The following is a 26,059-nucleotide window of genomic DNA, read 5'->3' as shown; positions in this document are numbered from 1 at the left end:
CTCCCTGACCAAGGTCCTTCTTGCTCGGTTGCTCAGTTTTGTTGGATGGCCAGCTCTAGGCAGAGTCTGGGTAGTTCCATATTTTTTCAATTTCCAGATGATGGAGACCACTGTGCTCTTGGAAACTTTCAACACTCTAGAAATTGTTTTATACCCTTCCCCAGATATATACTGTACCTCATCACAATTTTATCTCAGAGATTTAAGGACAGTTCCTTGGACTTCATGGTATAGTTTCTGCTCTGACATGCACTGTCAACTGTGGGACCTTATATATACACAGGTGTGTTTCTTTCAAAATCATGTCCAAACAATTGAACCTAGTTGTAGTGACATCTCAAGGATGATCAAAGAAAATTGGATGCACCTGAGCTCAATTTAGAGTGTCATAGCAAAGGGGTGTGAATACTTATGTAAATTTGATATTTCTGTATTTCATTTTCAATACATTTGCTAAAAAATTTAAAAACATGTTTTCACTGTCATTATGGGGTATTGTGTGCAGATGGGTGAGAAAAACAAATCAATTGAATCCATTTTGAATTCAGACTGTAACCCAACAAAATGTGGAATAAGTCAAGGGGTATGAATACTTTCTGAAGGCACTGTATATAATGTGTTCTAATTCGATTTCTGTGTTCACTGGAAACTGTGAGCAACATAATTCACAAATCCTTCTAAACAACCTCCCCATATTAAAACAACATAATTCAAAAAGTTAAATCTTAACATTATTATTTACAAGTTACCTTTGTTCCCAGAACATAACCATATTACAGTTAAAAACGATTTGCTCCAGTTCAAACTAAACACAGAGTGTCCTAACATTTCTGTACATTCTCGCACACAGGGCAGCTGTTGTGTGGTAAAACTCAACTAAAACTCCATGTTGAGCGTTGATATCGCGTGGTAAGGCTGTCTGCATTCAACAGTCCACAAAATGTCACGACACCCACTCCTGTCTCCCTCATGACAGAAACCACAGTAGAATTGGCATCATTTAAGTCCAGTAGTCATAATTATTCTGTGTTAAAATACAGTATATATATATACACCATTATTATTCCCTCTAACAGATAAATCTACATTTACTTCCATACATTCTATGACATAAATGCATTATTTTGATTAAGACATTCTGATTTCAAGCAGCAGGTCAACGATATAGATTAAAGTAGTTTCTAATGCGCTCTGAGAATAAAACGTGCTTGGCACCTCAGATCTGTAAACAAGTTATAATAATAAACAGCTTCCTAACAACACCGCTCAACATTCATGTAAGAATCCTTTAAAAGTAAAGACTTGAGTGCAGAGAGTGGTTAGAGACGATTCCTCTTAAACCATGACAGAAACACTAATCAGAACAATATGGAAATTCAACAGGCACTCAATAAGTACCAGGAATTAGAAAAGTCCAATAAAATCTTTACTGTACAGTGATCAGAACAGACTACTTTGGCGGGCCAAATAAAAATCACTTGTGGACAGGTTTTGGCACACAGGCACCCAGTTGCAGACCCCTGGCATAGGCCCTATGAGTTAGGGTTTTGGTCTTACCCTGCATCACCCTGTGTCCTTACAGATAGATGACGCGTTCCTTGGTTGGTTTGCTTGCTATGTCTTTGGGGAAGGGTGGAGGATGAGGAGGTTCGGGTGGAGGGAAGTGCCTCCTCATGCTGCTGCTGGACAACAGGGTCTGGGTCTGGGAGGGCTTGGCATTGGACAGAGGCTCTGGAGGACTAAAGAAACGATCTGAGGAGGGATAACAACGTAGGGTTAACTTACTCATCGTGTGTCCGTGCGTGCATCATGTTAATTTAGATCCTGAGACGTTAAAACAAATCTCCAGTCATGGTAAAAATCTTACCTGATTGGTAGCTCCTGTGAGGGCTCACAGTCCTCTTCCCTCTCAGACTCCCGCACTCTTTTCCTGTCACTCTGATCGGCACCACCTGAGACATGTCTATAGATGCTGCAGGAGGAAAGACAACTAAAGAGAAATACTCACTTCCTAACAGATAATAGAATTTAGAGTGTCATAGCAAAGGGGTGTGAAGATCTTGTGATTGACATCCTGATCCCACCAGTGGCGGTCGGTGCTTATTTCTATAACAGCATATTGGATGACTGTCATTCATATCCCATTCACCCAGCTCAATGTAACATTGATAGGTTTAGGCTACTACATGATACTTCAATTTCCCCTATATCCATGAGGTTGCTACAACCTAGCCTATGAATGAAAGTTTACAACGTTGGTGCACACAGGTTGAGAGAAAGATTTGAGGTGACAGACAGTGACGCATTCAATACCGTCTTGCACACCCTTGCCTGCATCTAGCTGATCTAGGGTGTAATCTTTAGTCCAACAGTTGCAAACAAGAGTTTCTAGTGGACAAATTCAGGTATGTTTATCCCTGTTTGGTTCCGTTTGCTTCCGTTTAAGAAACGTTTTTCAACAGAATCGGCGGAATGAATACACCCCTGATCACACGCAGACAGTTCACTTTCATAGCCATATACAAACAGCTCGATGTAGTCCTTATTGTATCTACGTGCTCTCCTCCTCTCTTCCTCTCACCTTTTCCCTTCGCTTGTGGACTTCAATGCACAACACATCAGCTGTCTGTGACCAGGGGGAAATGTCCAAGCTAAACCTTCATATCATATCCAATACACACAGCCTACATCGTTGTCACCATATTAGTTAAAGTAACGTCATAGTCAACATAGCTAATAGAACTAATGAGTTAGTAAACACGCTACAATCATGCAGTACAGTGTACAGTCAGTAAGCAGTTTAGCAGTTACACAGGCGGGCCCCGGTGGCAATACATTTGTAAAACCAAAAGCTTACCTTGACTTGGAAGAGTTCCAGTGTTGGATAGTCATAGCCAGCTAGCTAACATAGCATCCCTCTGTTTGAGCAGGCTAAACTAGCTAGCTGCATTTGCTACCTAAGTACAGTACTTTCCCTCTCTTGCTCCTCGTTCATTTTTAAAGAAATTAATTTGTTCAAACTGTTCAACTATTGTCTTTCTCTGAGTCAACTACTCATCTAATTGTATGCACTGCAGTGCTAGCTAGCTGTAGCTTATGCTTTCAGTACTAGATTAATTCTCTGATCCTTTGATTGGGTGGACAACATGTCAGTTCATGCTGCAAGGGCTCTGATAGGTTGGAGGATGTCCTCCGGAGGTTGTCATAATTACTGTTTAACAGGGGAGGCTGCCTCATAATAATGGCTGGAACTGAGCAAATGGAATGGCATCAAACACATGGAAAGGATACCATTCCACTAATTCCGCTTCAGCCATTACCATGAGCCCGTCCTCCCCAATTAAGGTGACACCAACCTCCTGTGCTGTGTAAGTCTATGGAAGGGGGTGAGAACCATGAGGTTTTGTATTGAAGTCAATGTACCCAGACGAGGACAGCAGCTAGCTGTCCTCCAGCTACACCATGGTGCTACCCTACAGAGTGCTGTTGAGGCTACTGTAGACCTTCATTGCAAAACAGTGTGTTTTAATCAATTATTTGGTGACGTGAATATATTTAGTATAGGATAACTTTAATGTTTCACTAATTTTATGAAATTCACTGAGGAGGATGGTCTCCACTGGATCCCACTCAGCCTGATGAAGAACCTTTGTGTTCAATACATTGCAAATAAAAACTACAGGAGCATCTAACCATCCAGTGTGTGGGTAGTTTTCTTATACGATCATGTCTACCATGTATGTAATTAAGTGTTCTGACCTGCACTATGCATGCACTGGTGCGATCCCTTTTTTCTGCCCTTCTCGTTGCCCTTGCTGCTGAGGGCAGCCAGCTTGGTGGGGATCTGCTGCTGCACGGCCCCTGGCTTGTGGACCACCTGGTTGGTGGTGCTGATCAGGTGAATGGGGACCTCCACTTTAGGGGGCACAGGGCTGATGCTCTCCCTACGAAGGGGCACCTACAATACAATACGATAATGTAAAGTTATGAATACTGTAACCTTGTCCCCAGGCTATTGCGCACAGCACATTTAAACCTGGTACATCAACGATTCAAAGTTGGCCTTAGTGGGAGTGACCATACAATGTAAAGTATTTGTCATCATTTCATTTTTGCAAATCACACGAGTGCAAGGCGTGGCTCTGTGCTTGTTCTGCGCTAGCGTATGGGGGAGGATTAGGGGGAAGGGGTTGTGGGTAGACGTGGGCGGTATACCGTTTATACCGTGGATTTTCAATACCGTTAGGGGAACCCCCGCCTCGTGGGGGCTGCGTGCTACGCCACTGCTTATAACTAACTATAAGAAATCTAAGATGTGTCAAATAAATTACAGTGCATTCAGAAAGTATTCACATCCCCTGACTTTTTCCACGTTGTTGTGTTACAGTCTGGTTGAGATTGTGTGTCACTGGCCTACACACAACACCCCATAATGTCAAAGTAGAATTATGTTTTTATACATTTGTACAAATTAATAAAAATGGAAAAGCTGAAATGTCTTGAGTCAATAAGTATTCAACCCCTTTGTTATGGTAAGCTTAAATAAGTTCAGGAGGAAACATTTGCTTAACAAGTCACATAATGAGCAATAGTGTTTAACTGGATTTTTTAATGACTACCTCATCTCTGTACACCACATATACAATTATCTGTAAAGTCCCTCAGTCGAGGAGTGAATTTCAAACACAGATTCAACCAACAAGACCAGGTATGTTTTCCAATGCCTCGCAAAGAAGGGCATAGTGAAGTTATTATTGGATTGTGTATCAATACACCCAGTCACTACAAATATACAGTCATCCTTAATAACTCAGTTGCTGGAGAGGAAGGAAACCGCTCAGGGATTTTACCATGAGGCCAATTCTGACTTTAAAAATGTTAGAGAGTTTAATGGATGTGATAGGAGAAAATGGAGGATGGATCAACATTGTAGTTACTCTACAATATTAACCTAAATATTCCAAAACATGCATCCTGTTTGCAATAGGGCATCAAAGTAAAACTGCAAAGAAAGTGGCTAAGAAATGTACTTTGTCCTGAATTGTCCATATTTTCAAGCATGGTGGTGGCTGCATCATGTTATGGGTATGCTTTTTATTGGCAAGGACTGGGGAGTTTTCCAGGATAAAAAATAAATGTAATGGCAAAATCCTAGAGGAAATAAATAAATATAATGGCACAAGCAAAATCCTAGAAAAAACCTGGTTCAGTCTGCTTTCCACCAGACACTGGGAGATTAATTAACCTTTCAGCAGGACAATAACCTAAAGCACAAGACCAAATCTACACTAGAGTTGCTTACCAAGAAGACAGTGAATGTTCCTGAGTGGCCGAGTTACAGTTTTGACTTAAATCTACTTGAAAATCTAAAATGGCAAGACATGAAAATGTTTGTCTAGCAATGATCAACAAACAATTTGAGCTTGAAGAATTTTGAAAAGAATAATGGGTAAATGTTGCACAATTCAGGTGTGGTAAGCTCTTAGAGACTTACCAAGAAAGACTCATCGCTGTAATCGCTGCCAAAGGTGCTTCTAGAAAGTATTGACTCAGAGGTGTGAATACTTATGTAAATTAGATATTTCTGTATTTCATTTTCAATAATTGTGCAAAAATTTCTAAAAACATGTTTTCACTTTGACATTATGGGGTTTTGTGTGTAGATGGGTGAGATCTTTTTTTTATTTAATCCATTTTGAATTCAGGCTGTAACACAACAAAAAGTGGAATAAGCCAAGGGGTTTGAATACTTTCTGAAGGCATTTGCATTTGGTTTGCTAACTTGCTAGATGTCAAGATCAAGCATCTTGATTACAGCAGAAGCATTCAATCTCCTCCTGGATCAAGATCCCTGCTGCCTAAATTGTTTCGTGCATCAATATTATTATTTATTTTGTATATATATTTTTTTTTTTGATGTCCCTTGTGTGCACTTCCGGTAATACCGTATACCCCGGGTGGTACAGAAACTGTATGAAAATCTGAATACCGGCCAACCTTGTCGGAGATGATTGGTTGGTAGATTAAGCGGATTAAGCCAATGCTTATGTGCCGGGAGTGTCTCCTGGTCTTTCTGTATTGGCTAACGAAGGCCAAGTTTGATGCTTTGGTCCACCAGACTCTTTATTTGGGCGGAAGCCTCTGGGAACAAGATTATGAATACTGTGAACTACTGGGATTGAACTCGTAAGAGTGTTCTGATAGGGAACTTTGTCACTTTTAATGGAAATGCATTTTGTGAGGTCAGTACACAAAATACACAATATGAATACACTATAGTACAATAAATAGAATACAAAAACGCTGGAAGGTGAACACACATATTCACATAGTCCTGTGGATAGTGTTGCAAAGTACCGGTAACTTTGCCAAAATCCCCAAGTTTTACAGAAATCTCCTACTTCTCATATCTCCTATTTCCTACTTATTCCCTCCTGATTCTGGGAATCTTATAACCGGGATTTCTAGAAAACCTAGGAATTTGGGGAAAGTTACTGGAATTTTTCAACTCTATCTGTGGTTGGTATACTGTCCTTCCATGTAGTCTAGTCCATGTTATGTCCTAGATATGTCTCACCTCTGGGGGCTGCTCCAGGAAGAAAGCTGTGGCTAGAGAGGGGCTGGGTTGGACGTGGACCTTGGAGGTCTGGATGGGGGTCACGTCACCTCCCGTGGTCCAACCACCCATCAGGTCCCCTCGGAACGACTGGGAGAGGTCCCCTCGGAAGGAGGCAGAGTGGGGGAGGTTCCCTCTGAACGACTGGGAGTGGGGGAGAGGAGAAGAAGAGAATGACCAGATTACCTAAACGTCCCATACATCAATATCTATAAATGCATAATTAACAGCCCTCTCACTATTGGTCCTCAGTCCTTAACGACCACACCACCTCCTCACCTGCTGAGTGTTGAAGTTAAAACTCCCAGGGTTGGCAATGGTCTTGTTCTTCTTCAACTTCATCTGTATATCCAGGCGTTCCTTCTGTTTCTCCACAGTCCTTGTAGACTCCCTCAGCCTCTCCAGATCCTGTTGGTACGGTACATCACATGAACAATGAAAAAAGGCCAGCAGCACTCACTTGGATAAAATTGCCAATTGAAGATTTGTTTTAATTTATTTTTAACTCTTAGACCACTTAACTTTTTATTTTTTTAAACATTTGGCCATTTAGCAGACACTCTTATCCAGAGCAACTTATAGTAAGACCACAATTGTTATATTGTAACATTGTATAATGTAACAAAACGAAGCAGCAACCTGTTGGTAGATTTCTCTCCATCTCTCCAGCTCCCCCCTCTCCTCTGCTAGCTTCTCCTCCAGTCTCCTACACTCCTCCTCTCTCTGTCTTAGCTGCGCCTCCAGGACCTCCGCCTGCAGCTGGTGGCGCTCCTGCTCCTTCTCCCAGTGAGCCTGCGGATGAGATGGATGAGAGAGGGAAATGAGAGAAGTGAGATGAGTTTCTGCTCGAACAACTAGAAAACCAGGCGAGGAAGGTTCCTAACTAATCAGCGATCAATCAAGTACAAGGGAGAAGTAAAAACCCTGCAGACACTCGGCCCTCCATGGAACGAGTTTGACACCTGTGAGACAGAGAGATATCATAGATAAACACAATAGATAGTTCAATTAATAGCTAGAGGATTAATCGAGATCGATAGATCAATAAAAATAAAAAGACACGTAATAACTGATACAGTGTCTGCAGTTTAAAGCTCTATTCTAGCTACCTGTTCCTGATGGTGTCTGCAGCTTGTGGAAGTTGGCCATCTCCTCTCTCCGTTTCTCTACCTTTGTTTCTCTACTTTTGTTAAGTACCTGTTCCTGTAGGCCATCTCCTCTCTCTGTTTCTCTAACATAAACTATTTTCTACCTCAGGGTTTTAAACTGTTCTAGTACCTGTTCTTGTCTGTGCTGTCTGCAGCTTGTGGAAGTTAGCCATCTCCTCTCTCCATTTCTCTAATGTAATAAACTGCGTTCTAGTTCAATACCTGTTCTTGTCTATGCTGTGTCTGCAGCGTGTGGAAGTTAGCCATCTCCTCTCTCTGTTTCTCCATGTTACGTTGTTTCTCCTGCTCCAGGAGCACGTTGCCACGAGGACGGCCAGGATGCTCGCGCTCTGACAGCAAGGCACGCTGCAACTCAATGTGGCTGTCCTGCTGGGAGACGATGGCCTACGGGGAATGGCAGGGAACAAACTTAACACCAGGAGGCAGAGGACAAAAACTTCAGACCAGGGATGGGCAGTGGACACACTTAACCTATCTAATGGTAAGATAAGACAGGTCAAACCTATCAACTGTCTCTATAGAATGTAAAGAATAGATACAGTACGTCTTACCAGCAGACTGTAGAGTTTTTGTGAGAGCAGCAGCACCCTGTCAAAGAACTGGAGAGAGAGACAGAAATAAGGTTGTAGCAGCTTTCGAAAAGCCGTGGGAAAACCAAATGCAAGATTTGAGATGCACATCCAAAATCCAATCGAAAACCCAAGAATCCAAACGAAAACGTATTTATTTTCATAGAATCCAATATAATAAGTGCAAGATAAACAAAGGTACCAATATTCCAGGTAAACAAATTAGATCAAGGTAAAACGTGTGGTTAAAAAAAAATAGATGCTTTCCCGGTCTCACAAACATTTGCTTTACTTCCTGTTTCTATATACCCAATATGTGGCTATCTGGGCAGGCCCACCCATACTTACAACTAATTGAGGATAGAGGGAGTAATTGGCCTATTATAATTCAAATAAGAGAACCATAATAAGAAATCACATTACCAAATTACTGCATAAACCATATAGAGTGCTGTGAAAAATAATTTGCCCCCTTGCTGATTCTCTATTTTTGACACTGAATGTTATCAGATCTTCTACCAAAACCTAATGTTGGATAACGGGATCCTGAGTGAACAAATTACACAACATTTTGATAAAGTTATGCAACACCCAATGCCCCTGTGTGAAAAAGTAATTGCCCCTTTACACTCATTAACTGGTTGTGCCACCTTTAGCTGCAATGACTGCAACCAAACACTTCCTAGAGTTTAAATCATTCTCACATCGCTGTGGAGGAATTTTGGCCGACTCTTCCATGCAGAACTCCTTTAACTTCGAGGTATTTGTGGGTTCTCGAGCATGAACTGCTCATTGCAGGTCCTGCCACAACATCTTAATCAGGTTTAGGTCTGGACTTTGACTAGGCCATTCCAAAACTTTACATTTGTAGATTTTCAGCCATTCTGATGTAGACTTGCTTGTGTGTTTTGGATCATTGTCTTGCTGCATGACCCAGCTACGCTTCAGCTCACAGATGGATAGCCTGACATTCTCCTTTAGAATTCTCTAATACAGGCCTCCCGAGTGGCGCAGCGGTCTAAGGCGGCACTACAGACCCGGGTTCAATCCCAGGCTGTGTCACAACCGGCCGTGACCGGGAGTCCCATAGAGCGGCGCACAATTGGCCCAGCGTCGTCCGGGTTAGGGGAGGGTTTGGCCGGGGGGTGCTTTACTTGGCTCATCACGCTCTAGCGACTCCTTGTGGCGGGCCGGGCGCCTGCAGGCTGACCTCGATCATCAGTTGAACAGTGTTTCCTCCGACACATTGGTGCTGCTGGGTTCCGGGTTAAGCGGGCGGGTGTTAAGAAGCGCTGTTTGGCGGGTCATGTTTCGGAGGACACAGCGATGAGACAAGATCGACATTGGGGAGAAAAAGGGGGGTAAATTACGAAAATAATAAAAATAAATAAATCTTCATCTCTAATACAGAGCAGAATGCATGGTTCCTTCAATGATGGCAATTCGTCCAGGTTAGCACTACGCTGACAAACGGTCAAGCATGGTGGTGGTAGTGTGATGGTTTGGGGATGCTTTGCTGCCTCGGGACCTGGACGACTTGCCATCACTGAAGGAACCATGAATCCTGCTCTGTACCAGATAATTCTAAAGCAAATGTCAGGCTATCCGTCTGTGAGCTGAAGCTGAAGTGCAGCTGGGTCATGCAGCAAGACAATGATCCAAAACACACAAGCAAGTCCACATCCGAATGGCTGAAAAGCAACACATTTAAAGTTTTGGAATGGCCTAGTCAAAGTCCAGACCTAAACCTGATTGAGATGTTGTGGCAGAACCTGAAACGAGCAGTTCATGCTCGAAAACCAACAAATGTTATGTCGCTAAGTTAAATCAGTTCTGCATGGAAGAGTGGGCCAAAATTTCTCCACAGCGATGTGAGAGACTGTTCAACAACTCTAGGAAGCGTTTGGTTGCAGTCATTGCAGCTAAAGATGGCACAACCAGTTAATGAGTGTAAGGGGGCAATTACTTTTTAACACAGGGGCTTTGGGTGTTGCATAACTTTGTTTATGAAATAACTATTTTTGTATCCTTTTTTTCATTCTGGTTCCCTTTATTTGATATTAGGTTTTGGTTGAAGATCTGATAACATTCAGTGTAAAAAAAAAATGCAATAATAGAGAAAATCAGAAAGGGGGTAAATACTTTTTCACAGCACTGTAAATAAATGAAATGATCCTTAAATATATATATTATCTAATAGACAAATATTTGCATAACTAATAAAATAGAAAACTGGCTCCAACAGGTTGGCAGAATTTTAAAAAATGTGACTGCAGATATTCATGATATGTTCTAGCAACACTTACCTCAGCTTCAGGAAAGGATGGATTTGGGCATGGAGAACTCCAGTATGATGCTGGTGCTGGTGACTCATCTACCTGTAATCACAATACCATGAATCAGACAAACTAAACCAGTCAATACCGCCCTCCCTCTCTCTCTCAGGAGAGAACAAGAGCACACTTGTAGGAGGGAACAAGTGCCCACTTGGAAGAGAAAGGGAGAGAATGGAACAGCCAGTAACTCACCGACAGTTCCAGACTCTCTGATTGGTCAAGGTCCTGTAGCTGGGGGTCAGAGTTTGAATGCTGACCTCTGTCTAGAGGTCTTCCTGCCACACTGTCTAGCTGTTCTCCCGCCTGTATATTACCATCTGGAAAACATGAATATGAACAGTGGTATAATAAAGGAAAGGTAAAGGGGGATACCTAGTCAGTTGTACAACTGAATGCATTCAACTGAAATGTGTCTTCTGCATTTAACCCAAACCCTCTGAATCAGAGAGGTGCGGGCGTCGATCCAGCATCCATAGTCCATCTGTATGAGTGGTAGACTTACTCTTCACAGGGGTTATGGGATTGCAGACATAGCCCCCACAGGTTTCGGCTCTCCTGAGTGCCACCAGGTTCCACAGCCCCCCAAGGCCTAGCCCCCCTGGACAGAGCCGTAGCACTTCTGGCCTCAAACTGTATCCCCCTGAACCCAGGCTGTCCTTTGGAGGGGGGTAGGGATCTCTCACAGTTACACCGGACAGGAGAAGGTTCTGCAGATTCTCCACTGAAGAGAGAAGAAGAAACGAAAAGCTGATTCCCTAACTGACAAGCTGACATTGGATTCTCATGGTGGGTCAATAAGTATTTATAACAGATTTACTAAAGAACATGGTTAAGTTAACTATTATCAGATCCTATCAGACCTAGCAGGAGTACCAAGGCCAGCCTATCAGAGGTGAAGGTGGAGCTATTACAATATTGCTTTAACCTATCAAATCCTCACAGATCTCCACAATTGCTTAGGGCATAGGGGCGGATTTGTCATTAATTCCTACCCTCAGTGATGGCCCCCTTGAGCAGTGTCTCCCCCTGCTGGAGGTCTAGGGCGTCACTGCGGAGCAGCAGACGAGAGTGGTTCACTACATCCTCCAGCCCTGGTACAGCCTCCGCCATGTCAGCAAACATATGCAGCTTCTCTGTCAGGCTCTGCATGATCTGGACATCCTTCATACACAGACTCCCTGGAGACACACACAGATTCTATGGTCAAAAAAATACACAGACCTACAGATGCTCTGGACACACACACATTCCATATGACCTGACAATGGTAGTTGAGGGCATTTGGACAGCTGTTATTGAGAACATTTTGAAGCGCTCAGGTAGACCTGGTATGGGTAGAGTCTTTTACCTTGGAAGTCTCTGAGACTGGTTTAGCCTGGCCTCCTCCTGTTCACTGTACAGCTGCTCCTCTATCGTGTGCGTGGCAAAATAGCTCTATTTTCATGTCATCCAACAAATGTAAAAGCCTGGAGTTTGCTAACTTGCATTGGCACTTGGATTGGAACTGGTGGTTTGGTCAGATGACATGAACATAGACCTCTTCGGTCATGCACACCAGTGGTGGGTTTGGTGTCAAAATAAGGATGCAGAAAATAACCTCATACCTACTGTAAGATATGGTGGTGGATCTTTTGATGTTATGGGGCTATTTTGCTTCCACTTTTCCTGGGGCCCTTGTTAAAGACATGCTCCGGTACTTTGGCGACTAGTAAGTATTTTTTAAACCTCCCACGTTGGGCTGGATGTGTCAATGTGTAGTTCATACATGCATCATCTATGAGCAGAATTACTGTCTTACCTCAATTAGTCACGAAATCCCAAGTTTGAAAGCGACGGTTTTCTGGAAGCTGTGTGGCGCCATTTTCCCTACATTTACCCTCACGTGGACCAGTCCCCTTAGCAATTAGAGTTTCAGCCAATGAGCTTCAGCCCCTCGCTATTTGAGTGACAGCTCAATATGCACACACAGTAGAGGGAGAGAGAGAGCAATGATGCACATACAGTGAGCTCCAAAAGTATTGGGACAGTGACATTTTTTGTTGTTGTTTTGGCTCTGTACTCCAACACTTTGGATTTGAAATGATACAATGAGGTTAAAAGTGCAGACTGTCAGCTTTAATTTGATGGGATTCTTATCTATATCGGGTGAACCGTTTAGAAATTACAGCATTTTTTGTACATAGTCCCCCCATTTTAGGGGACCAAAAGTATCGGAACAAATTCCTGTGTATTAAAGTAATACAAAGTTTAGTATTTGGTCCCATATTCATAGCACGCAATGACTAGATCAAGCTTGTGACTCTACACATTTGTTGGATGCATTTGCTGTTTGTTTTGGTTGCGTTTCAGATTATGCCCAATAGAAATGAATGATTCATAATGTATTGTGTCATTTCAGTCTTTGTTATTGTAAATTGATATCCTTCATCTGCGCTTACGGACTGCCCAACCACAGGTTTTCAATGGGGTTCAAGTCTGTAGACTGAGATGGCCATTGCAAAAATGTTGATTTTGTGGTCAATTAACCAATTCTTTGTGGATTTAGATGTGTGCTTGGGGTTATTGTCTTGCTGGAAGATCCACTTGCGGCCAAGTTTCAGCCTTGTATTACATTTACATATTAGTCATTTAGCAGACGCTCTTATCCAGAGCGACTTACATGAACTACACATTGACACATCTAGCCCAACGCGAGAGGTTTAAAAAATACTTACTAGTCGCCAAAGGCTCCCGAGTGGCGCAGTGGTCTAAGGCACTGCATCTCAGTGCTTGAGGCGTCACTACAGACCCCCTGGTTCGATTCCAGGCTGTATCACAACCGGCCGTGATTGGGAGTCCCATAGGGCGGCGCACAATTGGCCCAGCGTTGTCCGGGTTTGGCCGGTGTAGGCCGTCATTGTAAATAAGAATTTGTTCATAACTGACTTGCCTAGTTAAATAAAGGTAAAATAAAATAAAAATAAATCAAGGATCTTGATAGATTCTGTATGGAAGAATGGTCTAAGAACCCTCCCAATGTGTTCTCCAATCTCATAAACATTTTAGAAAAAAGGCTCAGTGCCTTTATACTCGCAAAGTGAAAGGTATTGAAAACAGGGGTGCCAATCATTTTGACCCCAATCTTTTTGAGAGAAGAAATATTTGACAAAATGTGGGCATACAATATAGCCCAGTATGTATATTATTTATTTTATACAGTGTTTTTGCTAATCTTTATCAAGGGTGCCAAAACTTTTGGATCCGACTGTATTTCTTTTAAATCACCTTTCAGCCATCCGTTGGCCGCCCGCCAGTTGATGGTCTCCTCATGGAGCAGGGTTCTGGACCCCTCTGCCAGGTCCTCTCTCCTGAACACCCTTCCGTCCTTCAGCCTGCCCTGAGAATGAGGTTCCAACCTGCTGCCTATGTCTCTCAGCCTAGAGGCCCTCTCATGGTCATGGACCTGAGAGTCCACAGCAGAGATGGTCTCTCTGATCAGAACCAGGGCTTGGGCCAGTGCACCGTGCTCCTCACTATCGACTGATGGGAGGAGAGTAGAGGATTGGGTTTGGGTTAATTCCATTTCAATTCAGGAAGTAAAATCAAATTCCATTTGTGAACAGCGTGGTTATCAAGCATGGCTGGGCTGATAGTACAACGTGATATGCAGCCTAGCCCAGCTGAGCCCACCTTAAAGGCATTCAGTTACCTAACGGAGTCCGTTAGTGTCATGTGAATTTCTATCTCTAATTCAACCTAAGCTTGAATCATTACCAGAGGTTGTAAGGCTCTGGTTTTAATCATCAATGATTCAAGGTCCACAACCCACAAGTATGATCTGTATATTTATTCATGGAGAGCTCTGCTTTCAAAAACACATACATACTGTTTTTATACCCCTTGACAAACAAAGGCACTATGCTCCTCCCACCTTTAGGTGGGATTTTTAAACAGTTTCCGCCTTCTCCTTTACCCTTGAATGTTTAGTACCCCCTCTGTTAGTGGGTTGACACTACATGATAATTCGAATATCGTATACACATTTCTACTGTATTTGGGGTGAAATCCTTTAGTCATTATTCTTAATACACAAATTAATCTATCAGTTAGTTACCATCAGTGTTCTGTAGAATGCGTTCCACCAGAACGGGGTACTTTGTGAGCCGCTGAGACACCAACAGAATACATTCTGGGACTCCTAACCGCCGCACAATGGACAACCGACCGATTTTCGTAATCAAGTTCTGGAACTTCTTGTTGTTCTGTAGCTGTTCTTTGTAGAAGCTGACAGCATCTGTGTGGTGACTACAGAACACTCCATAGCTCTCCTTCATCCTCTCTCCCATCTCACCTGAAAACTACACCACAACATCATCATCATGATGATCAGGTAAACAACAACAAACATTCTGATCAGGTATGACTCAATGTATGACAAAGGGATAGTACAGAGTCATGATTTCTTTAGAATGTTTTCTCAGAGAGAGAGAGAGAGAGAGAGAGAGAGAGAGAGAGAGAGAGAGAGAGAGAGAGAGAGAGAGAGAGAGAGAGAGAGAGAGAGAGAGAGGCTACCTGGTTGATTAGTATATCTCCCAGCTGTGTGACTGTGTAATGGTTCCTACCTGTTTGTGTTACAGCGTAATGGTTCCTACCTGTCTGTTTCAATGACTCATGGTCAAAAGTTGAGAATAATAATAATAATAAGCCGTTTAGCAGACGCTTCTATCCAAGCGACTTACTGTAATGTGTGCATACATATTTACGTATGGGTGGTCCCGGGGATCGAACCCACTACCCTGGTGTTACAAGCGCCATGCTCTACCAATTGAGCTACAGAGGACCACAATGACACAAGTATTGGTCTTCACAAAGTTCGCTGCTTCAGTGTTATGAGATATTTTTGTCAGATGTTACTATGGTATACTGAAGTATAATTACTAGCATTCCATAAGTGTCAAAGGCTTTTATTGACAATTACATTAAGTTTATGCAAAGAGTCAATATTTGCAGTGTTGACCCTTCTTTTTCAAGACCTCTGCAATCGGCACTGGCATGCTGTCAATTAACTTCTGGGCCACATCCTAACTGATGGCAGCCCATTCTTGCATAATCAATGCTTGGAGTTTGTGGGTTTTTGTTTGTCCACCCGCTTCTTGAGGATCGACCACAAGTTCTCAATGGGATTAAGGTCTGGGGAGTTTCCTGGCCATGGACCCAGAATGTCGATGTTTTGTTCTCTGAGCAACTTAGTTATCACTTTTGCCTTATGGCAAGGTGCTCCGTCATGCTGGAAAAGGCATTGGTCGTCACCAAACTGTTCTTGGATGGTTGGGAGAAGTTGCTCTCGGAGGATGTGTTGGTACCATTCTTTATTCATGGCTGTGTTCTTAGGCAAATTGTGAGTGAGCCCACTCCCTTGGCTGAGAAGCAACCCCACACATGAATGGTCTCAGGATGTTTTACTGTTGGCATGACACAGGACTGATGGTAGGGCTCACCTTGTCTTCTTCGGACAAGGTGTTTTCCGGATGCCCCAAACAATCGGAAAGGGGATTCATCAGAGAAAATGACTTTACCCCAGTCCTCAGCAGTCCAATCCCTGTACCTTTTGCAGAATATCAGTCTGTCCCTGATGTTTTTCCTGGAGAGAAGTGGCTTCTTTGCTGCCCTTCTTGACACCAGGCCATCCTCCAAGTGTCTTTGCCTCACTGTGCGTGCAGATGCACTCACACCTGCCTGCTGCCATTCATGAGCAAGCTCTGCACTGGTGGTGCCCCGATCCCGCAGCTGAATCAACTTTAAGAGACGGTCCTGGCGTTTGCTGGACTTTCTTGGGCGCCCTGACGCCTTCTTCACAACAATTGAACCTCTCTCCTTGAAGTTCTTGATGATCCGATAAATGTTTGATTTCGGTGCAATCTTACTAGCAGCAATATCCTTGCCTGTGAAGCCCTTTTTGTGCAAAGCAATGATGATGGCACATGTTTCCTTGCACAACCATGGTTAACAGAGGAAGAACAATGATTTCAAGCACCACCCTCCTTTTAAAGCTTCCAGTCTGTTATTCGAACTCAATCAGCATGACAGAGTGATCTCCAGCCTTGTCCTCGTCAACACTCTCACCTGTGTTAATGAGAGAATCACTGACATGATGGCAGCTGGTCCTTTTGTGGCAGGGCTGAAATGCAGTGGAAATGTTTTTTGGGGGATTAAGTTCATTTTCATGGCAAAGAGGGACTTTGCAATTAATTGCAATTCATCTGATCACTCTTCATGACATTCTGGAGTATATGCAAATTGCCATCATCAAAACTGAGGGAGCAGACTTTGTGAAAATTAGTATGTGTCATTCTCAAAACTTTTGACCACGACTGTATATATGAATGGACAAATCCATCAATCACGTGACACCATTCATTCCTATGTGAAGACTCAATAGTGCATTGAAGCCAAATGAAGTTGGTTAAGATGGCGTCTCATGGAGACAACATGCGTAGTTTGAGCTACTCCAGGAAGTGAAGTTGCAGGCTAGCTCAGTGCTGCACCATCTCATTCATTAACTCAAGTTGAAGGCTGACCTGGGTACTGCAGGCAGCCATTAGCAACTAAATTATCCTCATAACTCCTTCGTGCGATTTTATAATAATCGGTTCAAGGATAAACATCTGGTGTATTAGAAGCAATTATTGGTAACTTGATTGTCTTCGATATTTACACAAAGATTGCCATTTCTTTCATTCCCTAAAATGGGGATCCTGTTTTCTGCTAACAATGCCTGCAGTACTGCGGTCGGCCTTCAACTTCCGTGACTTCAATGAGAGTGGGCAGTCGTTTTCCCCTGGTCTGTGTGACAGTGTAGTGGTTCCTACCTGTCTGTGTTACAGTGTAGTGGTTCCTACCTGTCTGTGTTACAGTGTAATGGTTCCTACCTGTCTGTGTAACAGTGTAATGGTTCCTACCTGGTTGATGAGTATAGCTCCCAGCTGTGTGACTGTGTAGTGATTCTGTCCGTCGCGGCAGTCTCTAAGACACCACAGGAAGTGTTGGTGGATGTGCAGCAGGCTGTCCATCTGATGGAAGAGTAAAGGAAACGATTACTGCACATGCAATACACACCTATTGGTTTTAAGCAAGAGATGGAGTCACCGGATGGGAACATCCTGTCCAGCTTATGCTCCTCCATCTGCAGGCTCTGTCTCAGATCTCTCTCGCTCCATATGTACGTGTGTGTTACCTGAGGGAACATCCTGTCCAGCCTAGTCTCCTCCACCTGTAGGCTCTGTCTCAGATCTCTCTCGCTCCATATGTACGTGTGTGTTACCTGAGGGAACATCCTGTCCAGCTTATGCTCCTCCATCTGTAGGCTGCGTCTCAGCTCATACTTGTACACACTCAGCAGCAGCTTCAAGGTCTGCAGGTGGTACACCTCCATCTGGATCAACTCTGACACACACACACACAAATACAGCATCATCATTATTACTGTTGTAAAGAAGTCATCAACAACATAATTGTAGCAATGGCTAATATCATCATCACCCAAACCAGTTCTTTAATGATAAGATCAGCTACCCCAGCTATATTCTTACCGTAGATGACATCTTGTCTCTTTATAGCGTCTTTGTATAGTCTCTTTATGTACTGCTGGTCCACGGAGACACTCCAGGACTCTCCCTCCAGGTCCTGAGCATCAGCCTCCAGCTCCGCTCGCAGGGCACTGTAGTGGCCATCTACACACACAAAATAACACACACACAGCTTAATGGGCATCTAGACACACACAACACAGAGTGTCACAATAACACACAACAAACATAAGACAGGTACAATAACACATCCAGGACTAACTACTGTAGTGATCATGTACCTTCTAAGTTGATGATGTCGGTGCTGGACGAGGAAAGGGACACAGAGTCCTCAGGAGGAGGGGGTCGAGGAGAGAGTCCTCTGAGAGCATCCAGGTCATCCATGTGTTATGTCAGGGTTAAAGGTCAGGATGATGGGGCCGAGGCCATGGAAGGCTGGGGGATGGAACCTGTGTACAGGACTGCTGGATGGAGAGAGGAGATAGATTGCATTTTTATTACGTTGTGTTTTCTTCTTTATTTGCTAATTTGTAAAGCTAATGAGAAAAACCTGGCCAGGTCACAATACGAAAAACCTGGCCAGGTCACAATACCGCATACGATACTGGCAGTCTGGTTTGATGTAAAGACAGTGTTTTGTTTGTTGTGGCCTACTGTAATTTGAGATGTTTAGACTGATTTTAGATTAGATACACTCACAAAAAAATATGTGGACACCCTTTCAAATTATTGGATTCGGCTATTTCAGCCACACCCGTTGCTGACAGGTGTATAGAATCGAGCACACAGCCATGCCATCTCCATAGACAAACATTGGCAGTAGAATGGCCCGTACTGAAGAGCTCAGTGACTTTCAACGTGGCACTGTCATAGGATGCCACCTTTCCAACAAGACAGTTCGTCAAATTTCTGTCCTGCTAGAGCTGCCCCGGTCAACTGTAAGTGTTGTTATTTTGAAGTGGAAACATCTAAATCAAATCGTATTTGCCACATGCGCCGAATACAACAGGTGTAGACATTACAGTGAAATGCTTACTTACAGCCCTTAACCAACAATGCATGTATTTCTTAATAAAAAAGTAAAATAAAACAACAACAAAAAAGTGTAAAAGTAAAATAAAATAACAGTAGGGAGGCTATATATACAGGGGGATACCGGTGCAGAGTCAATGTGCGGGGGCACCGGCTAGTTGAGGTAGTTGAGGTAATATGTACATGTGGGTAGAGTTAAAGTGACTATGCATAAATAATTAACAGAGTAGCGCAGCGTAAAAAGATGGGGTGGGGGTGCAAATAGTCCGGGTAGCCATGATTAGCTGTTCAGGAGTCTTATGGCTTGGGGGTAGAAGCTGTTGAGAAGCCTTTTGGACCTAGACTTGGCGCTCCGGTACCGCTTGCCATGCGGTAGCAGAGAGAACAGTCTATGACTAGGGTGGCTGGAGTCTTTGACAATTTTGAGGGCCTTCCTCTGACACCGCCTGGTATTGAGGATCTGAGGACCCATGCCAAATCTTTTCAGTCTCCTGAGGGGGAAATAGGCTTTGTCATGCCCTCTTCACGACTGTCTTGCTGTGTTTGGACTATGATAGTTCGTTGGTGATGTGGACACCAAGGAACTTGAAGCACTCAACCTGTTCCACTACAGCCCCGTCGATGAGAATGGGGGCGTGCTCAGTCCTCTTTTTTTTCCTGTAGTCCACAATCATCTCCTTTGTCTTGGTCACGTTGAGGGAGAGGTTGTAATCCTGGCACCACACGGCCAGGTCTCTGGCCTCCTCCCTATAGGCTGTCTGATCGTTGTTGGTGATTAGGCCTACCACTGTTGTGTCGTCAGCAAACTTAATGGTGGTGTTGGAGTCGTGCCTGGCCATGCAGTCATGGGTGAACAGGGAGTACAGGAGGGGACTGAGCATGCACCCCTGATGGGCCCCCGTGTTGAGGATCAGCGTGGCAGATGTGTTATTACCTACCATTACCACCTGGGGGCGGCCCGTCAGGAAGTCCAGGATCCAGTTACAGAGGGAGGTGTTTAGTCCCAGGATCCTTAGCTTAGTGATGAGCTTTGAGGGTGATGAGCTAGGAGCAACAACGGAAATATCTAGGAGCAACAATGGCTCAGCCGCAAAGTGGTAGGCCACACAAGCTCACAGAACGGGACCACCGAGTGCTGAAGCGCGTAGCGTTTAAAAATCGTCTGTCCTCGGTTGCAACACTCAGTACTGAGTTCCAAACTGACCCTGGAAGCAACGTCAGCACAATAACTGTTCGTCGGGAGCTTCATGAAATGGGTTTCCATGGCCGAGCAGCCGCACACAAGCCTAAGCTCACCATGTGCAATGCCAAGCGTCGGATGGAGTGGTGTAAAGCTCGCCGCCATTTAACTCCGGAGCAGTGGAAACACGTTCTCTGGAGTGATGAATCACGCTTCACCATCTGGAAGTCCGACGGACGAATCTAGGTTTGGCGGATGCCAGGAGAACACTACCTGCCCGAATGCATAGTGCCAACTGTAAAGTTTGGTGGAGGAGGAATAATGGTCTGGGGCTGTTTTTCATGGTTCGGGCTAGGCCCCTTAGTTTCAGTGAAGGGAAATCTTAAGGCTACAGCATACAATGACATTCTAAACGATTTCTACTGTTGATTCCTTGAAATGATCAAAAGCCTGTATAGAAAATACCCCAGACAGGAAGAGAGGATTAGATGGTGTTGAATCCTGACAAATACTATTTTCTATTACAGAACAGAAACAAAGCCATTGGTGTGGGTGGAAAGGAAAGAAAACTGGTTTGACACAGTTACAGTGTCACAGCCCTAGTCAGACCAGCTCACTGACAACACACATGGCAGGGGAGGGAGAGAGAGAGAGAGAGAGAGAGAGAGAGAGAGAGAGAGAGAGAGAGAGAGAGAGAGAGAGAGAGAGGAGAGAGAAGAGAGAGAGAGAGAGAGAGAGAGAGAGAGAGAGAGAGAGAGAGAGGAGAGAGAGAGAGAGAGAGAGAGAGAGAGAGAGAGAGAGAGAGAGAGAGAGAGAGAGAGAGAGAGAGAGAGAGAGAGAGAGAGAGAGAGAGAGAGAATACACACAAGACAGCAGGGGGCAATTCCATGGTAACGAAATTGCGCCGAGACTCTGATTTTTTAACTTAAAAGTATGCCAAACAAAAAACATTGATTTCAAAGTTTAACAACCCATACAACTCTATGCACAAGGTCTACTTTTAACAATTTACACTGAATGTCGGTAAAATCTCCCTCAGTTTCTTGTGTCCACGTTTTCCAAATTACGATTCAACGACATCTGCAGAAAGAATGGGGTATTAGCTATGGCATGACACATTGACTCTTTTGGTTATTGAACTAGAGTAAGTGAAGTGGATTCTCACCCAGTAACGGAATTGCGGTAATCGAATCTGAAGTAATCATAGATGTCTATGTTTCACAAGTTTGGACATCAAAGTACAGCACAGTAGAGTTCAGTACAGTACAGTAGAGCTCAGTAGAGTACAGCACAGTAGAGTTCAGTACAGTAGAGTATAGTTCAGTACATTATACTGTACTCTACTGTACAGTACTGAACTATACTCTACTTTTCTTTACTGTACTCCACTGTACAAACGTGTGAACACAACTGTTGATTGTGACTACTATGATTTCCCATTGTAGCCGATTCAATTGTAGAAATTCCATTACCGATTTGGCAACGGAATTGAGTTTTAATCACTTAATAATACATAAAATGTATATCAGTAAAAACACTAATTGATAGGTCTACCTTTACTTGATACTTCTGTGTACGTTCATTATCCTCCCTCCTCATGAGGGAGAGAAATTAAGTTACGTTTTTTTGTTAACGGAATTTCAAGGTACAAGGCAATGTTACAGGAGGCAAATAATTTCTCCAAAACTAAATATAAGTGTTGATATAAGTTGGCAGGGGTCTTTACTTCAACATTATTGTGTTTTGATGTATTTTAATACCTTTTAAGACTTTCTCTGGTAGATGTTTTCTAAAAACCCTTTTCTATCTGTTTGACCAGAAATCAATGCCTTTGCTTATTCAAATTTTTTTGGGATGGATGTTTTATTTATTTATGTATATATGCCTTAATTTGTAAAAAATATATAGTCTCTAAGCTTTAATTTGAGACCCAATTTGACATGCTCCTACGAACTTGATTGATGTTAATTAGCATCATAGCATAGGCCTAACTGTCACAGTTGTGAACTGTCCCTGTCAACTAAATTGCATTGAAATAAAATCTTAATGAAGCCTTCATAGATCCTTTATAAGGCATACAAAGATGAATTAAAAAAACATTCATAAGCATGTGTCATGCTAAAAAGGATGGAGAGATGGTTATGTCACATGTAAAATGACAGTACACCATCAGTATGGATGGACCTCAGAGCATGTTGGACTTATTTGCCCAACCACAGTAGCTCATAGATCTCTCTCTACTGGGTGGACACATACACACACATGGCAGTGACAGCCAAAACATATAGACAGGAGTGTGTGCCATGGAGAAAACTAATCCACTGGCTGCGTGTGTGTGTGTTTAGTTCACACAGCTGGGTACTAAAGACACAGTTCACACACCCTTCTCTGTCTCTACAGCCTCTGGCTCATCTGTTAAGTAGACAGACAGACACAGACAGACATATATACAGACAGAGCTTCCTCCTACAGTACACCACACACAAAGAGTCAAGAAGAGGCACCCTATTCCCTACATGGTGCACTACTTTTGACCAGGGCCCATAAAGGTAGTACACTACATTCGGAATAGGAATTAAAGTTCTACAGTCCCGTACTGACCTGGGAGGAAAGGGTAGGAGGTGTGAAGCGTGAAATACAGGTCAGCCCCTGTGTGTTAGAACAAGAACTAGACTAGAAAGACAGCCAAGTATCCCGGCAGGTGAACGCAGTGTCAGTAAAGTAACGCTTCCTCAACTTTCAATGCATTTTACCAGAAAAATGTGATCATGCAAAATAAAAAAAGGTGAGTAAATGGCATTTATACTCCAGTACAACACTGACTGCCTGTAAAACATTACACACCTATGTGAGAATGCTATTAATTGACTACAGCTCAGAATTCAACACCATACTGCTCTCAAAGCTCATCACTAAGCTAAGGACCCTGGGACTAAACACCTCCCTCTGCAACTGGATCCTGGACTTCCTGACGGGCCGCTCCGATGTGGTAAGGGTAGGTTACAACACATCTGCCACGCTGATCCTCAACACAGGGGCCCCTCAGGGGTGCGTGCTTAGTCCCCTCCTGTACTCCCTGTTCACTCATGACTGCATGGCCAGGCACGACTCCAACACCATCATTAAGTTTGCCGACGACACAATAGTGGGAGGCCTGATCACCGACAATGATGAGACAGCCTATAGGGAGGAGGTCAGAGACCTGGCCGTGTGGTGCCAGGATAACAACCACTCCCTCAACGTGCTCAAGACAAAGGAGATGATTGTGGACTACAGGGAAAAAAAGAGGACTGAGCACGCCCCCATTCTCATGGACGGGGCTGTAGTGGAACAGGTTGAGAGCTTCAAGTTCCTTGGTGTCCACATCACCAACGAACTATCATGGTCCAAACACACTATATTCCCCCTCAGGAGACTGAAAAGATTTGGCATCGGTCCTCAGATCCTCAAAAAGTTATACAGCTGCACCATCGAGAGCATCCTGAGTGGTTGCATCACCGCCTGGTATGGCAACTGCTCAGCCTCCGACCGCAAGGCACTACAGAGGGTAGTGCGTACGGCCCAGTACATCACTGGGGCCAAGCTTCCTGCCATCCAGGACCTCTATACCAGGCGGTGTCAGAGGGAGGCCCTAAAAAGTATCAAAGACTCCAGCCACCCTAGTCATAGACTGTTCTCTCTGCTACCGCACGGCAAGCGGTACCGGAGTGCCAAGTCTAGGTCCAAAAGGCTTCTTAACTGCTTCTACCCCATGCCATAAGACTCCTGAACAGCTAATCATGGCTACCCGGACTATTTGCATTGCCCCCCCACTCCGACCCCCTCTTTTACGCTGTTGCAACTCTGTTTATTATTTATGCATAGTCACTTTACCTACCCACATGTACATATTACCTCAATTACCTCGACTAACCGGTGCCCCCGCACATTGACTCTGTACCGGTACCCCCTGTATATAACCTCCCTACTGTTATTTTATTTTACTACTGCTCTTAAAAAATAAAAGCTAATCATTAAACTGCATTGTTGGTTATGGGCTTGTAAGTAAGCTTTTCACTGTAATGTCTACTGTAATGATGTGAGGGGCAGCTAGCTAGGCCTAATTATAATCATGTGACCTGCTCCCATCAGGGGTTCTGCAGGGACAGACTGAAAAATACAGAATACAGCCTCACTAACGGCTGGCCTGGTCTGGCCCGGCCCAGGGGCTTTTTCCCTTGCTGAACAATGTCCCATGTTAAGTTGCTATCTGAGAGGTGATAGTGACACCTGTCAGGTCTTCTAGCAGGGTCCATGATGATCATGTGAGAGGCCATTCTCTATGGAAACAGAGAGAATGCATGGAATGCTACTGTGTTCTTGGATAATTCTTGGAGAGGAACATTCCACAAGGATCTGTCTTTCTAATGTCATGTACTGTATTCAACATAGACACTGAGGTTTAGAACCTCTTCACCTCCTAACAGGGAATAGTCAGGAGTGTGAATGGCAGGTGTTATTTCCAGTAGAGGAGAGGAGTGCGTAGAGAAATAGGTACAAGTGGGTGTCTTAACGTTTATGCTTTGGTGTCTTGGAGAGATATATATATTCAAAATCTTAGTTTGACAACAGATAACATCCAAGTGAATTGAATTACTTTCAATAGATTATTTTGAGAAAATATTGCATTTAAGTTTGAAGGCTAGAATGCATATGTTTGTAAAGCATTTCAATACAGTAAGTCAAATACATGTCGGGGGAATTTTCGAAAAGTTCATTGAAGTTAAAATTACTGGGATCATTCCAATTTTATAAAGTTTTTATGGCGACCAACCAACCTAGCAACACTCATTTGCCAGTTCCACATAGTCAGGTCAGGTGTTACAGCCTAAGTCAACAATAAGTATTTCCTTTCCCCGTGAAATAAAACGATCAAATACGACATCAAACCGCTAGCCTCGATCAATTCTTACCCCACCGTCGAACTAATTCCAGCGCGAGCTGTTGTAAAAATGTTGTTACTTTGTATCAGCTGCTAAGGATCCCGAACAGCATCGACCGCGTTGGCATGTACTATATTGTGTCCGTTTCCTACATAGAGATAGATAGACGACGCTTTTTATCTGTGGCTTTTTGCTTCTCTGACAGCATGTGTTGCGCCATTGAGGATATCTCCATTTTTAAGTAGTCGATTTTCTTCTTCACGATTGGCGGATCCATCGTGATGACCTGGTTGGACATGACTCCAACAAAGTCACCAGGAGGGATCAGCCAATGAAGTTGACTTCATTAAAATCGTGGAAGCCCTCATTGGCGCTGCCAATGCTAAAACATCATTTTGGCCACTAGAGGCCTATGTCATTCTTTATGGTGTTCTACCTTCTCAAAGCATTCTGGGAGCTGTTCGTTTAATGGTTAAATGCGACCAGAGAAAGAGGCGAAGTGAGAGGGTTACTCCGGACAAAATCTGTCTACGAAAATAAGACCACGAAGTGAGGAATTTTTGTATGGATGTCAATGAGTGTCGAATTTGGGTAACAAAAAATGTAATTGCTACTTTGCTACATATGAGGCGTATTTGATCGAATAGACGTTTGATAATGGTTAGGTTGT

At 43.5% G+C, this 26,059-nt stretch overlaps 1 protein-coding gene across 2 annotated transcripts; it reads right to left on the bottom strand.

The window, feature by feature from the left end:
- Nucleotides 1-718: 718 nt before the first annotated feature.
- Nucleotides 719-25,629, bottom strand: LOC121581273 (rho guanine nucleotide exchange factor 18). Of its 2 annotated transcripts, none has more exons than XM_041896783.2 (19): nt 25,420-25,629; nt 18,537-18,719; nt 18,259-18,399; nt 17,991-18,112; nt 17,629-17,739; nt 14,784-15,027; nt 13,955-14,209; nt 11,683-11,868; nt 11,193-11,411; nt 10,883-11,007; nt 10,661-10,732; nt 8,337-8,384; nt 7,987-8,169; nt 7,256-7,408; nt 6,896-7,024; nt 6,578-6,760; nt 3,760-3,958; nt 1,868-1,972; nt 719-1,752 (listed from the first exon to the last, which is right to left on the bottom strand). In XM_041896783.2, the coding sequence occupies exons 2-19, from the start codon at nt 18,637-18,639 to the stop codon at nt 1,577-1,579; spliced, it is 2,754 nt and encodes a 917-aa protein (XP_041752717.2). In that variant the 5' UTR covers nt 18,640-18,719; nt 25,420-25,629; the 3' UTR covers nt 719-1,576. The 2 variants fall into 2 exon arrangements, with proteins under 2 accessions (XP_041752717.2, XP_041752718.2); XM_041896784.2 differs by having other exon boundaries at nt 18,537-18,716.
- Nucleotides 25,630-26,059: the final 430 nt, after the last annotated feature.

The sequence above is a fragment of the Coregonus clupeaformis genome, unplaced genomic scaffold (genome assembly GCF_020615455.1).
Source record: "Coregonus clupeaformis isolate EN_2021a unplaced genomic scaffold, ASM2061545v1 scaf1719, whole genome shotgun sequence".
Taxonomy (NCBI): Eukaryota; Metazoa; Chordata; class Actinopteri; order Salmoniformes; family Salmonidae; genus Coregonus; species Coregonus clupeaformis.
The sequence above is the reverse complement of the archived record's forward strand: the minus strand, read 5'-3'. Positions and strand labels throughout refer to the sequence as shown.